At 46.6% G+C, this 14,226-nt stretch overlaps 1 protein-coding gene across 2 annotated transcripts in view; it reads right to left on the bottom strand.

Moving 5' to 3' along the window:
* Positions 1-14,226, bottom strand: part of LOC106579341 (SRC kinase signaling inhibitor 1) — a 58,524-nt gene that overhangs the window by 10,536 nt on the left and 33,762 nt on the right. For both annotated transcript variants that reach the window (XM_082965825.1, XM_082965826.1), the window contains 13 exons: positions 10,386-10,587; positions 9,766-9,895; positions 9,314-9,485; positions 5,474-6,447; positions 5,178-5,267; positions 4,905-4,945; positions 3,527-3,687; positions 2,564-2,739; positions 2,260-2,390; positions 1,411-1,558; positions 835-1,159; positions 301-616; positions 72-208 (listed from right to left, as the gene is read on the bottom strand). In XM_082965825.1, coding sequence (XP_082821951.1) covers positions 72-208; positions 301-616; positions 835-1,159; positions 1,411-1,558; positions 2,260-2,390; positions 2,564-2,739; positions 3,527-3,687; positions 4,905-4,945; positions 5,178-5,267; positions 5,474-6,447; positions 9,314-9,485; positions 9,766-9,895; positions 10,386-10,587 — 3,003 coding nt within the window. The remainder of the gene's footprint in view (positions 1-71; positions 209-300; positions 617-834; positions 1,160-1,410; positions 1,559-2,259; positions 2,391-2,563; positions 2,740-3,526; positions 3,688-4,904; positions 4,946-5,177; positions 5,268-5,473; positions 6,448-9,313; positions 9,486-9,765; positions 9,896-10,385; positions 10,588-14,226) is intronic.

The raw sequence follows: 14,226 nt of genomic DNA, 5'->3' as shown, positions 1-14,226 counted from the left end.
GCCGTCCTCCTCTCAGCAGCCTCCTGCGGTTTGCAGGTATATCTTTCCCAGCCATCGCACTCTTACTGTACCTTCTTGGTGGTGACGGTCACTTCTCCAGTGCGATTGGTGGTGAGCCCATGGGCTGATGGGAAACTGCGGCGAGGAGGGGGTGGAGGCGGCGACTTAGAGGGTTTCTCAGTGCGATACCTGGTTACGGTCATCTCCGCTACAACACACAATGGCATCATATCTTTATAGGACAGCTCAGTCATAACTCAAACACAAATTTTACAACGTGGATGTGGTATTCAGTCTCACCAGATCCGCGACGTGAGCCCCCCTCCAGCTTCAAGGCAGTGATCTGGACCTTGTTGGGCTGGTGCTCAGTACTGGTAGTAGTGAGGGTACTAGAGGTGGTGAAGGCGCTGGTGGAGGTAGTGACAGGGGTGGTAAACTGAGGTTTGGGGTGAGGTTTGGGGGGCACCACGGGCTTGTTGATCTGCCTGGCAGCGAAGTCCAGGTCTGGGATGGCCTTCATCAGCTCAGCTTGTGTCTCCTCCAGCAGACGGTTGATGTCCTGGGCACTGAACTGGGTCAGACTGGCCCGCTTCTCCTCCCAGTCCCGCTCTGCAGCCTATGCCAACACACATATTTGTCAACCCAAATATTATTGTATATTGGAAATATATTGCGGCTATCATGTACACAGATATACTATACATATACTATACATCTATACACTTTCCAGAAAATGGTCACACTGGTAAATGTACAGATTCCCCTGTAAATGTGTACATTTAGCAGTGTGAGGAGGAGTTTATATGAATAAACCCCGGGAGGAATGTTCCGCACCAGTCTGACCTCCACGGACACTGATTTGTCAGCACCGCGGCGGCTCGGCAGCTCATCCAGGACCCGGCTTCTGTAGCTGGCTGTAGGGTGGGGATCCTGCTCAGGTCCCGAGGTGTCCGGGTCACTGCCTGATATGGGCATCCAGTTGGCAAGGCTGGCACTGCCACCCAGGTCATTGAGGCTGAGCGGTGGACTGGTCAGGATGTCGAGGTCCGAGTTCTTTCCTGTGTCCTCAGTTCGCTTGGCTGACTGGCTGCAGATGTCATCCTGGCCCTTCCACAGGCCCTCGGTCACTTTTCTGTACGTACAGGTGGTATACAATACACTAACAACACACACAGCATTGTCAGGGCCCTATTGCATCAAAGCTAGTGACCAGCTTTCTGGGATCAGTCCAAAATATATATTTTTCATCTGCTCCAAAAAGTTTTTGTTATGAACTGTGCTTTCTCCTTGTACTGAAAGAGTATAATTTTTACTTATCTTGAAAACCAAGTCACCAGTTGAATGGAACCCTCGTAACAATGATGTTATAACAACATGTTTATATAGCATAGTTGTTGTGTTGAACCATACCTTCGTAGTGTGGTCAGTGTATCGGTCATAGTGTTACAGCGTTTCAGCAGTGTGTCCAGTCTGTGTGGTTCCTCCTTCAGAAACTTGACAGCCTCCACCTCCACCCTCAACACCACCCGCATCTTACTCTGCAGACTGGGGAACTGGTCTGGGGGGAGGGAGGGACAGAGAAAGAGAAAGAGAAAGAGAAAGAGAGGTATAGAGACAGAAGCACCATTAACTCAATGAGAGAGGGAAGGTGTATATTGTATATCTATGCTTGTGTGTAAAACATGCAAGTAGTGTCTTTGTGTCTCCTGTCATGCTCGCTGCTGGCGCTTACTGTACTTTCTGTCCCCTGTGGTTCTGCTACCACATGGAGAAAGATTTCAGGGTATTTAGGTGCATAACCAGTCTGGTATCACAAGTTGGTAAACAAGCCTCTCGTTCCACTGTGTGATTTTGTGCTATGATGCCAGACGTGACAACATCTGCATGTTTAGCACCTCTTCCTTAATGATTTTTTATTTTATTTAACCTTTATTTAACTAGGCAAGTCAGTTAAGAACAAGTTCTTATTTACAATGACGGCCTACCGGGGAACAGTGGGTTAACTGCCTTGTTCAGAGGCAGAACGACAGATTTTTACCTTGTTAGCTCGGGGATTCGATCCAGCAACCTTTCGGTTACTGGCCCAACGCTCTAACCACTAGGCTACGTACACCTGCCTACTCACTGTCAATGCAACAGATTTGGTCCTTGCGGCAATTATCTAGTAAGGTAATTATATGAGGGGTTAATTTTATTACATCCAAACATTTCCTTACTGTTGTATCTTCCTGTATCATTATCCCCTATTGATATCCTTACTCTTGAGCTCTGTGAGGGTCTCTCCCAAAGACCTGAGCTCCAGGCTCTTCTGCTCCACGTCCTGCTCTGTTACCAGGCCATGGTTGACTGACGAGTTCCTCTGGAGTTCCTCCACTGACTTCTCCAGATCACTGTGAAGACCAAAATCAATTGCCACTTGTCTTGTAGCCATGTTATGCAGGCACTGCATGGTTCCAGATCAACACTAAATATACCATTCAGCTTTTTACTATCTGAATCCGTCTGCATTATTTCTTCATTCACACTGACCCTAGCTTGAGCCTGACTTAAAGGCTGAACTCACTGCAGCTGCTGGATGAGCAGCTCTTCCTGGTTGAGGTACTTGAGTCTCTCCTCCTCCACTAAGAGACGCTGCCTCTGCAGAGGGTCCTCCTGGGTCCGCATGGCATCCAGCATCATCAGGCTCAGCTCCGACTCCGTCTGCCTCAGCAGGGACTGCACCGAGTCCTGGTTCTCCAACTGAGAGGGGAGGCATGTACAGATACAAAGACATGTTATTTGGACACACACACAATACGTCAAACAAGCATAAGTCAAACATACACAACGACAAGTAAACACACACAAAACGACAAGTCTACACACACAAAACATGAGACACAAACAGATCAAAAGGCAGGCCAAATGCAAAATTACACACACACAGTTTTGTATTGCTATGTTTGTGGGGACCAAATAATTGATTCCCATCCAAAATCCTATTTTCCCTAACCCCTAACCCTAAATCTAACCCTAACCTTAACCCTTAACCATAACCCTAACCTTAACCCTAAACCTAACCTTAACCCCAAACCCCTAACCTTAGCCCTAAACCTAACCTTAACCCTAATCTTAACCATAACCCCAAACCCCTAAACTTAACCCTAACCTTAACCCTAACCCTAATCCTAACCTTAACCCCAAATCCCTAATCTTAACCCTAACCCTAACACTAAACCTAACCTTAACCCTTAACCTTAACCCTAAAACTATACATAACCCTAACTCCTAACCCTAAACCTCACCTAACCCTTAAGCCAAAAATTGCATTTTTCCTTGTGGCGACCGGCAAAATGTCCCCACTTGTCCGAATAGTCCTTGTTTTACAATCCTTGTGAGGAAATCTGGTACCCACAAGGATAGTTAAATAAAAACACAAAACACACACATAATCTACACATTGATATTTAAACACATCTAAAAACAACTAGAGCCTTGAGGAATGTGTGTGTGTGTGTGTACGGCCATACCGTTCTCTGGAGCTCACCTGGATGTCGCGCAGCTGGGACAGCTGTATGCGCAGCTTGCTGGTGTTCTGCTGCAGGCCATGCAGGTGGTTCTGCATCTGCAGCCGCGACACCATCAGTGACTGGGCGGACCCTGTGGGCGGGGGCGGCATCAGGGCCAACGGAGCCGATGGCGTCAGAGCTGGCCAATCAGAAAGCAGGATTAGGGAAGCCAATTATATCATCCATTGTAAAGGGGGGAGGATTTACACGATTATACATAGGTGTAATGATGATTGACAGAGTGGGGAAGGTTTTTAGGACACACAAAGCTGTATTTCTTTACATACATCTAGATTTGAGGGGTAACAACAGCAAGCCCGGAGTAAGCAAATCTTTGACGCTTAAGATGAAATGACACCAGGGGCCATTGAAATGACAATGAATAAATGGCTTTGTTTATATGGCATTTTCTCAGGCATATTTTCTCATGCATAACAAAACAAAGGGACTGGTTTGATAAGACTAAGGTATACACAAACTTGGAGTTCACCCAAACTACAAAATCACATATTGCTTTACATTGAAAATAATCAAATTGCTTTGAAAATAGTCCAAATAAGACCATTAGCATTGATAACTTCCCAGGCAAATAGATTTTGTAATTTAGGTGAACTAGCTTGGCACAACTAATTCTTGAAGAACGCCTTGTTTTGGGGGAGGGCTTGTCACAGTTCCAATGTGTGTCTAAGTGCATTGTTTAACTAAAAGCTGCCTTTTAATACCTGTCTGGATCAAAAAGGTAAAGGCCTACTTTCATCCGACAACATAAAATCCCCTTTACACAGACGACTTCCAGCAATTAACCATCTTTTTGCAGGTCTGTGTGAATGGTATCAGGAGTAGAAATACATATTGATCTACCCAAAGCACCAACTATGCATACAAAGAAACCTAACCGCACCACTACCGATGACAACAAGTCAATCTAAATGACACTCCAGCAGGAACAGCAGGGATTGGGAAACACATTTTGAGCCCAGTCCTGAATCCAGACACTGAACACAGACATAAAGAATAAGAGAATCAAAACAGAATCCTCACAAAACTCAAAGTGCATCACACGAGAGACATCAACTGTAAGGGAAGGAATTTGTCATAGAGACACAGAGGGGGAGGAAAGGACGAGGACTTCGGACAAGAAGATACCTTTCTTTTTTTTTAACCGTCCAGCTAAAATAAGGCACAAGAAGCATGGCACACATTACTAACAAAAGTGAATACAGACTTTAGTCACACATGAGCAGTTCAGCTACAGAACATTTACGATGCTCTGCAACCCTTACCCTTTATATTGCCAAGTCAATGGGACACAGTGAAAGTGAATGTATATTTGTTCTGTTTTCAGTTGATACTTACTGTCTGTTCCCGAGCAGTCACTGGACGTCTCAATCTTATCCCTGAAAAATACAAAATAAGTTAAAGGTGCCCACTCTGTGTGTGTGTGTGTATATGTGTGTGTGTATATGTGTGTGTGTGTGTGTGTGTGTGTGTGTGTGTGTGTGTGTGTGTGTGTGTGTGTGTGTGTGTGTGTTTTGTGTGTGTGTGTGTGTGTGTGTGTGTGTGTGTGTGTGTGTGTGTGTGTGTGTGTGTGTGTGTGTGTGTGTGTGTGTGTGTGTGTGTGTGCCTTACGGGCTATCTGCCTCTGGTCCCCTGGTCAGAACAGTCTGCAGTAGACCAGTCAGGCTGGCTATCTGTTTCTCCATGACCTCCATGCGCCCCCTTAGCAGTGCAACACATAGGGTATGAGTCAGTTCAGAAACACACAAAATACCCATCACAGACACACAAAACACACACACACACACACACACACACACACACACACACACACACACACACACACACACACACACACACACACACACACACACACACACACACACACACACACACACACACACAGACACACACACACACACTCTCACCTGGTCTCGGTCTCGTTGCCTGGTAGAGGTGAACTAAAACCTGGTGCTGAACTGAAACCACCGCCCTCCCCTCCAGGTCCAGCCATCAGACACAGCTGATCTGACCCCAACCCTGACCCCTGACACCTAGCTTTGGCACTTTCCCCAAACACGGAGGAGGACACCGAGTCCCTCCGCAGGGTCTGCCTCCCAGGGGAGCCCCGGCCGGGCATGGTGCCCGAATACGAGTCCCTCATGTCAGGGATCTTCTGCGGGGACGAGGGGGGTGGCACCCGGAAACCCATGGCCAACATGGACGCGGCGTAGGCAGCATCATTATACAGCGGGCCTCCAGGCCTGTATAGGATGCCGCTGTCCATCAGCTCTCCCTGCAGAGCCGCCGCCGAGTAGGAAGTGAGGGAGCGCACGGAGCCGGGTCCCAACCCTCCACCACCACCTCCTCCTCGCCGGTAGAGAGAGCCATAGGGATCCCCCCTCGGGGGTAGGGGGGAGTGGGGGCCAGCCAGACTAAGCCGACCCCCTTCCTGGCCCAGGGAATAGGGGTCGGCATAGATCCCCCCTCCATCGCCCCGCAGGAGCACCATGCTTCTGGAGCCACTACCGTGGACCTCCTCATCGGGCTTCACGTCCCTCCGCTCCAGGATGGCACTGGGGGAGAAGCTAGCCTGGGCATGGTGCTGGAGATGGTGGTGCTGGGGCTGGAGTTGCTGGGGGTGATGCTGCTGCAGGTGGTGGGCCGCAATCTGGCCCCCGGGCGAGAGGTGGTGAGGGTGGGGGTGGGGGAGGGAGTGGGTGTGGGGGTGGTGCTGGAGGTGAGGTTGCCCGGCATAGGAGGATGGACGGCCACCGCCACTGTAGAGAAGACGGACGCGGGACGGGGAGCTGGAGGGGGTTGAGGCGGAGGAGGAGGCGGGGGCATTGCTGAGGCGACGGTTGGATGGAGAATCCTGCTGGGGCGTGTACACCATCTCCCTCTGTCATTGGAGGAAGAGAGGAACAAATAGCTATACTCAGAATAGAATAGAGTGAAGTTGAATAGAATACCTTACAATACTATACAATACAATATTACTGGTGATTCGAAATAAAATTGCACATAATTGGATGCAGCTTGAAAACCAACCTGAGTTAATGACCCCCTGGACTCTTAAAGTATAATAGCCTCCCTGACAAGACAATAGCAGCCCCCCATGTATGCTACACCACAGGAGGTTGGTGGCACCTTAGAGCCCCCTGTGCTCTACACACACTGGAGAAATGACTGGAGCACCTTTGTTCTTAACTGACTTGCCTAGTTAAATAAACATTCTTTTTTTAAATCTCAACCATCTACAGTACATCCTGTAGATGCAATTGCCTCCACATGTACAAAAAAAGAATCCCACTGGATGTGACTGACGAGTGGGGGCGAACCGCGACATCTCAGACTGGATCCCCGAGCCCCACAGTCACACAATCCCCATCATAGACCACAGCAGAGCACAGCAGAGCACAGCTTCACTGCATCTCCTCACACTACTCGAACCCGTCTCCTCAGCGCCAACCAACCTGCCAATCAATCTCCGCTAAGCCCTGTCGTCCATCCATTTTGTCCCTCTATCCTCCCTGTCTCTGTGCAGCGCTACTCGGAGGTACCGTCATGGTTTACAGTCTGTAATCTGCTCTGCTAGCTCATGTACGGCCCACTTCACCTTGGGTTTTATTTGCTGGGGGATAAGAGGGATCCTATGTAATATCCTATGTTTCACAGAGTTGTGGCTGAACGAGGACATAAATATACATCCTGCTAGTTTTTCTATGCGCCGTCAAGACCGGATGGCAGACTCGGGTAAGACGAAGGGAGGAGGGGTGTGTCTCTTTGTTAACAACAGCTGGTGTGTGAGCTCTAATGTTAAGGACGTTTCGAGTTTTTGCTCTCCTGAGAATACCTCATGACAAGCTGCAGACCGTACTATTTACCAAGAGAGTTTTCATCTATATTTTTCATAGCTGTCTATTTACCACCGCAAACTGATACAGGCACTAAGGCCGCACTCAACGAGCTGTATAGGGCCATACGCAATCAAGAAAATGCACAATTCAGAGGGAAACTGAAATCCATTTTACCTCATTTTTTCCATCATGTCACCTGTGCAACTAGAGGAAACAAAACTCTATATCACATTTACTCCACACAGAGAAATACATTCAAGGTCCTCCCTTGCCCTCCCTTTGGCAAATCAGACCATAAGTCCATCCTCCTGCTTACGAGCAGAAATTCAAACAGGAAGTACCAGTGACGCGCTCAATACAGAAGTGGTCTAATGAAGCAGATGCTAAGCTACAGGACTGTTTCGCTAGCACAGACTGGAATATGTTCTGGGATTCATCCAATTACATTGTGGAGTTTACCACATCAGTCACCAGCTTAATTAATAAGTGCATCGACGACGTCGTCCCCACAGTGACCATACATACCCCAACCAGAAGCCATGGACCCGGTCTGTAATACCAACTTGTTTTAAGCAGACCACCATAGTCCTCGTGCTGAATAACGCCAAGGTAACCTGTCTAAATGACTATTGTCCCATAGCACTCACATCTATAGCCATGAAATGATTTGAGAGGCTGGTCATGGCTCACATCAACAGCATCATCACAAACACCCTGGACCCACTCCAATTTGCATACCGCCTCAACAGATCCACAGATGAAGCAATATCTATTGCACTCAACACTGCCCTCACCCACCTGAACAAAATAAATACCTATGTAAGAATGCTGTTTATACATTACAGTTCAGCATTCAACACCATAGTCCTCTCTAAGCTCATCACCAAGCTCGGGACCCTGGGACTGAACACCTCCTTCTGCAACTGGATCCTGGACTTCCTGACGGGCCGCTTCCAGGCGGTGAGGGTAGGCAACAACACATCTGGGGTGTTTTGCTTAGTCCCCTCCTGTTCTCCCTATTCACCCACGACCGTGTGGCCACACACGACTCCAACACCATCATCAAGTTTGCTGACGACACGACGGTGGTAGGACTGATCACCGACGATGATGAGTCAGCCTAGGGGAGGAGGTCAGACACCTGGCAGTGTGGTGTCAGGACAACAACCTCTCCCTCAACCTCAGCAAGACAAAGGAGCTGATCGTGGACTACAGGAAACAGAGGTGTGAGCACGCCCCCATACACATCAAAGGGGCTGTAGTGGAGCGGGTCAAGAGCTTCAAGTTCCATTCTCACTTTTTATCGCATTCTTTTCTGCTTATGTCTAGAGTGACAACGCCAATTCTCCACGGTGTATGCCAGCGTTTCCCAAACTGTTTGAGTTGTCGTCTAAATCACTTTTTAGTGTCCGATTAAATACACAAAGCCATGTTTCTAGCCGACACACCATTTGAGAACAACTGTGTATGTACAATATTATACAACATTATCAGTCAGAAAATAGCCTTTTTTGCCTGGGAGGGAAACAGATCAGCGTGGATTCAAAAACAGTGCTACTGTTGTAGTATCATATTACTCATTCATGCAGACTTATTTAACAGAGACTGGCTGAGTTTCATTTGTGCTCCAGTAGGTTGATTAACAGCTACTCATTTTTCCATTACTAAACAACATAATATCACTGTCAGAACAGCATGAGTAGCTGCAAATATGTTATTTGGGGTGAAGGAGTACTTGGGCTCAGTATTTGCTCTCAATTCTGTAGAGAGCTTGCTGAGGTCCGTTAAACCTTTAGGAAATCACGATTCCTCATGGCGAGCAAGGCCCACACATACAGATGGACAGAGAGACAGAGAGACAGAGAGACAGACATAGATACACACACACCCCTCCCCCTTTACACTCACCCGGAGGTCTCCGTTGGCCAGATGTGGGTTGTGGTGTCCGGGGTAGGTGCCGTAGACAGGCTCCTTACAGTAGATCTTGATGACACAGCGGTCCTGGACGTCTCGTGGGTCCTCCAGCTCATAGAATACGTTACGGGCCTCATCCTTAATCAGCAGGGCCGTGCTGGGGCACCTGAACATGGGCATTGACATCCGAGCATTTACAATTCAACAGGCCACTTATTGTTTGGTAATTACCTAATAACGATTGTTTTTGTTTCATTTCATTGAATTAATCTTTAGCTTGTCAGCTAATTAATCAGATGTTATCTTAGCTAAAAATCAGCTATCATAAGGTGACACCAGTTGTCTTGACTGTTTATTACACCGTCTATGTCATTATTATGTCATTCTTATGACAGCGTTATGTAGCCTTTATAACAAAGCGTTCTACTAAAGTGTGATAAAGCCACCTTAGCATTGCCATGGTGAGCCTCTGGGGAAACATGTGGACAATGAGGGCTCTCAGGGTCTCCAGGCTGGTCAGCTCGTGGGTCAGGTGCACCCGCCTCGTCTCCTCGCCCAGCTGGAGGAAGAGAATGCCTGAGGGGAAGGAGGGAGGAAGGAGGAGAGGAGAGGAGAGGAGAGGAGAGGAGAGGAGAGGAGAGGAGAGGAGAGGAGAGGAGAGGAGAGGAGAGGAGAGGAGAGGAGAGGAGAGGAGAGGAGAGGAGAGGAGAGGAGAGGAGAGGAGAGGAGAGGAGAGGAGAGAATTGACATTCATTTGACTGTAATACCTCAACACACACACACGCACACACACAGGACAGAGGGCAGAGAGGGCACAATCACAATAATCTCATCTGTCTACTGGGGCTTTTCAAAATTAATTTGGGACAATCAGTGATGAATTCGAAATAGAATCAAGTATAAACTTGAGAAACCTCCTCATGAATGTGATCCTCATTCTCTTTATGAACATAACTCCCTTTAGAGTGAACCTGCCTGCAACCCCAAAGATGGTACAGATGACAGATGTTATGACTGTGGTCAATAAGACCGTGATATGAGCGTGACATGACCATTATGTTCTGACCTGGCGCACGGAGCTTGGCCTGGCTGGATGAGCGTGCCAGCGGCAGGCTCTGGCGGAGGCGGTTCATGCGGTTGAACCCGAGGGGAACGTCGGCCTCAGACATGGTTTCTAGACTCTCAGCCGAGGCAAAGGACACCCTGCTGGCCTGGTCGGCTAGAGCCGGCTGGTCGGGGTTGCGTCGGATCACACGGGGGGTACGGGCCTATGGGATAGAGGGAGAGACAGATTGATACAATCAACACTTAAAACAACACAACCACCACAGCAAAGACACACAGCTGCTGTGACAATGAACACAGACAAAACTAGTCAACCACTGCAAAAAGACAACCACAATAACAGACAAAACAAGTCAACCACTGCAAAAAGACAACCACAATAACAGACAAAACAAGTCAACCACTGCAAAAAGACAACCACAATAACAGACAAAACAAGTCAACCACTGCAAAAAGAACCACAATAACAGACAAAACAAGTCAACCACTGCAAAAAGACAACCACAATAACAGACAAAACAAGTCAACCACTGCAAAAAGAACCACAATAACAGACAAAACAAGTCAACCACTGCAAAAAGAACCACAATAACAGACAAAACAAGTCAACCACTGCAAAAAGAACCACAATAACAGAGAAAACAAGTCAACCACTGGAAAAAGACAACCACAAAATCAGACAAAACAAGTCAACCACTGCAAAAAGACAACCACAAAATCAGAAAAGACAAGTCAACCACTGCAAAAAGACAACCACAAAATCAGACAAAACAAGTCAACCACTGCAAAAAGACAACCACAAAATCAGACAAAACAAGTCAACCACTGCAAAAAGACAACCACAAAATCAGACAAAACAAGAGAATTGCATAAAACAAGATAAAACCAGAAGACACAACAAAATCAAATCGAAGTTTATTGGTCACGTACACAGTTTATCTACTACTGCAATGTGCAGTAGTAGATACTGTATATTAGAATGAGCTTAATTGTAACGCCCTGGCCATAGAGAGGGGTTTTTGGTTGTCTATTTTGGTTAGGCCAGGGTGTTACATGGGTGGGCGTTCTATGTTTATTTTTCTATGTTGGTTTGTTTCTTTGGTTTGGCCGTGTGTGGCTCTCAATCAGGAACAGCTGTAGATCGTTGTTGCTGATTGGGAGTCATACATAGGCAGCCTGTTTTTCCTTTGGGGTTTGTGGGTAGATATTTTCTGTTTAGTGTTTTGCACCTGACAGAACTGTTTGGCTGTCGGTTTCTTGCTTTTTGTGTTTAAAGTGTTCGATCTTTTAATAAATTCATGATGAACACTAACCACGCTGCGCCTTGGTCCACTCTCTCCAAAGACAGCCGTTACATTAATAAAGAATACAGCTTTGTGAAGAATACAGTATACGTATACACCGTGTGAAAAAAACAGTATCAAATAAACAGTTCAGTGTTAAATGTCTCTAAAACAATCCCAGACAAAGATACAACAGCGCAGCTGTTTCCTCAGGATGAGACAACTGCATAAAACATCATGACGACGCAGCCACCAAAACTGTTGTAATAAACATATTTTACAAAGCTTCAAACAAATGTATTTAAGTGTGAGCTGAGGAGTTAAACTTGTTGAATTCATTTTGAGTGCACACTAGCCAAGAAACAATTTACACTAAGAAATGGAGCAATATAAATAGGCCTATCTAATATTAATGCTATGTAAATGATGTGGACTTAAGTGGTTAAGTGCCAGATTCACCAGTATCCACTCTACAGAGAATTAGAGGAACCAACAGAACACTAGTTATGCTAATGCTAACAAACGAAGCTAGCAGAACACTAGCTAGACAGACCTCCATTGAGATGCATGTGACCACTGAGCCTTCAGACTTCACCTACCCAATTTAAACCACAGAGAGAAGATAAGATGATGAAGATGTGAGGAAAAGTGAGGATGAGGAAGAGGACCTCTTGTTACAGCAGTGCGTGGCAGGAGCTGCTAGAGCAGGTTGTTTATAATGAATCCCTGCCGACAGATATTTTCCGGCCCAAAGACCACAGTAATGAGCTCCCACAGTGCTCTGTGAACACTGCTCACATTCAGTTATGCATCTGTTGTCTCCCCAACCGCCACCGTTGAGCTTGCTTTGATTTGTTGTTCCTGCAATAGGCACACTCAAACTGCACATGGGGGTATGTTCACACACACACACACACACACACACACACACACACACACACACACACACACACACACACACACACACACACACACACACACACACACACACACACACACACACACACACACACACACACACACACACACAAAATGTACACACACACACACACACTCGTCACAAATTGAGCAGGATGACGGATTGCGAGTGGTGCCCCTCATTTGTGTTGAGATTTATGGTCTGTGTGAAAACCATAAGCAGTGCACCTTCTGCTTCTAACATCCCACAAACATCAAGCTGTTGAGAAGAGAAGTTGGTGGCATAAGGGAATTACAAAGTTTGGGGTTAGTCAGCTGTAGAGAGAGGATGGAGGGAGCAGGAGAGAAGGTGTGTGACAGAGAAAGAGAGAGAGAGAGATAGCGAGAGAGTGAGAGAGTGAGAGCGAGAGAGAGAGAGAGAGAGAAAGAAAGAGATAGAAAGAGAGAGAAATAGAGAAAGAGAGAAAGAGGGAGGTGAGAGTGAGAGAAAGAAAGAGAGAGAGAAAGCGAGAGAGGAGAGAGAGAGAGGCAAAAGGAGGAAGACAGATTCCGAGACCAAGCGAGAGAGACTTAAGCAGAGAATGAGAGGAACAGTCGTAAAGTGCAACACGATGGTTGACATCCTGTCGGCTCTTTCCTAATTAGTTCTCATTTCAGTGTGCAGGCAGCAGCTGTGGAGAGGCTCAGAGGGCAGGGCTCCTCTCCATGCGCTCTGTATGCCCACGTTTTATTCCCACTGTGTCTGTCTACATTACAAGCTGACATTTTCTCTGGGGTAACGCCCAATAAACTCCCCACCTCCATCCTCTTCAATTGCACAATCCAAGGGAGGAGAGGGTGGAATTGGCGAGGAACGCCTGGGAATGTGCTTTCCAAAGTGAAAATCTCTGGGGGAATATAAATACATATTTTTTGCAGAATGCCTGGACATTTCACAGGAGTGCATATTTTTCCAATTCCACCCATGCCCTCGATAATCATGACCATGTTTCTGCCTGTGCAATCAAACTTGGATAGGTACTGTAATAAAGTTCTCCATCCAATGAGAATAATTGGACCCCGCAAAAAAAAAAATCTATAACTTCTTCTGAGCCTGTCACGCTGTTATAAGTCCGTTTGGTTGTCGTAAATTCTTATGACCTGTTAAAACAGTGTTTTGTCATTATGTCAACAGCCTTATGAAGGCATTATTTTCTGCTGCAGAAGAACTTATGACCTCCTTTATGTCTTGGAAGGCCATTCTGTCTCATGGATTCTCTCTTGGTTTATGACAGTGCTTCTCTCACCTGACTCTTGCTAAGGCTGGGTAATCTCTTTGAAGATCTCATGGTCTTTTGCGTAAAACATCAGTCATGGTGCACTGTTATCTCTGTCAACAAGAGGAACTATGCAGACAGTAGATACAGCTTCCATTACAAAGGGAAAATACCCAAACTATAAAATGTATAACACCGGACAACCGTATAAGCAATATAACTGGAAGTCAATCATTTGTCCAATAACAGGCAACACGTTTAGTGATACGTTTAGAGGCAGTGAGAAAGTGTCACTCATGTGCACAATAATTTCTTACCTCTGTGCCCCTTATTGGGGGGTCTCTGTATGACTACATGTCTCAAACTGTTAACTGTCTCAAAGTAT

This window comes from Salmo salar, chromosome 19 (genome assembly GCF_965601325.2).
Source record: "Salmo salar chromosome 19, fSalSal1, whole genome shotgun sequence".
NCBI classification, from domain to species: Eukaryota; Metazoa; Chordata; class Actinopteri; order Salmoniformes; family Salmonidae; genus Salmo; species Salmo salar.
This window is presented reverse-complemented; position numbering and strand designations above follow the sequence as displayed.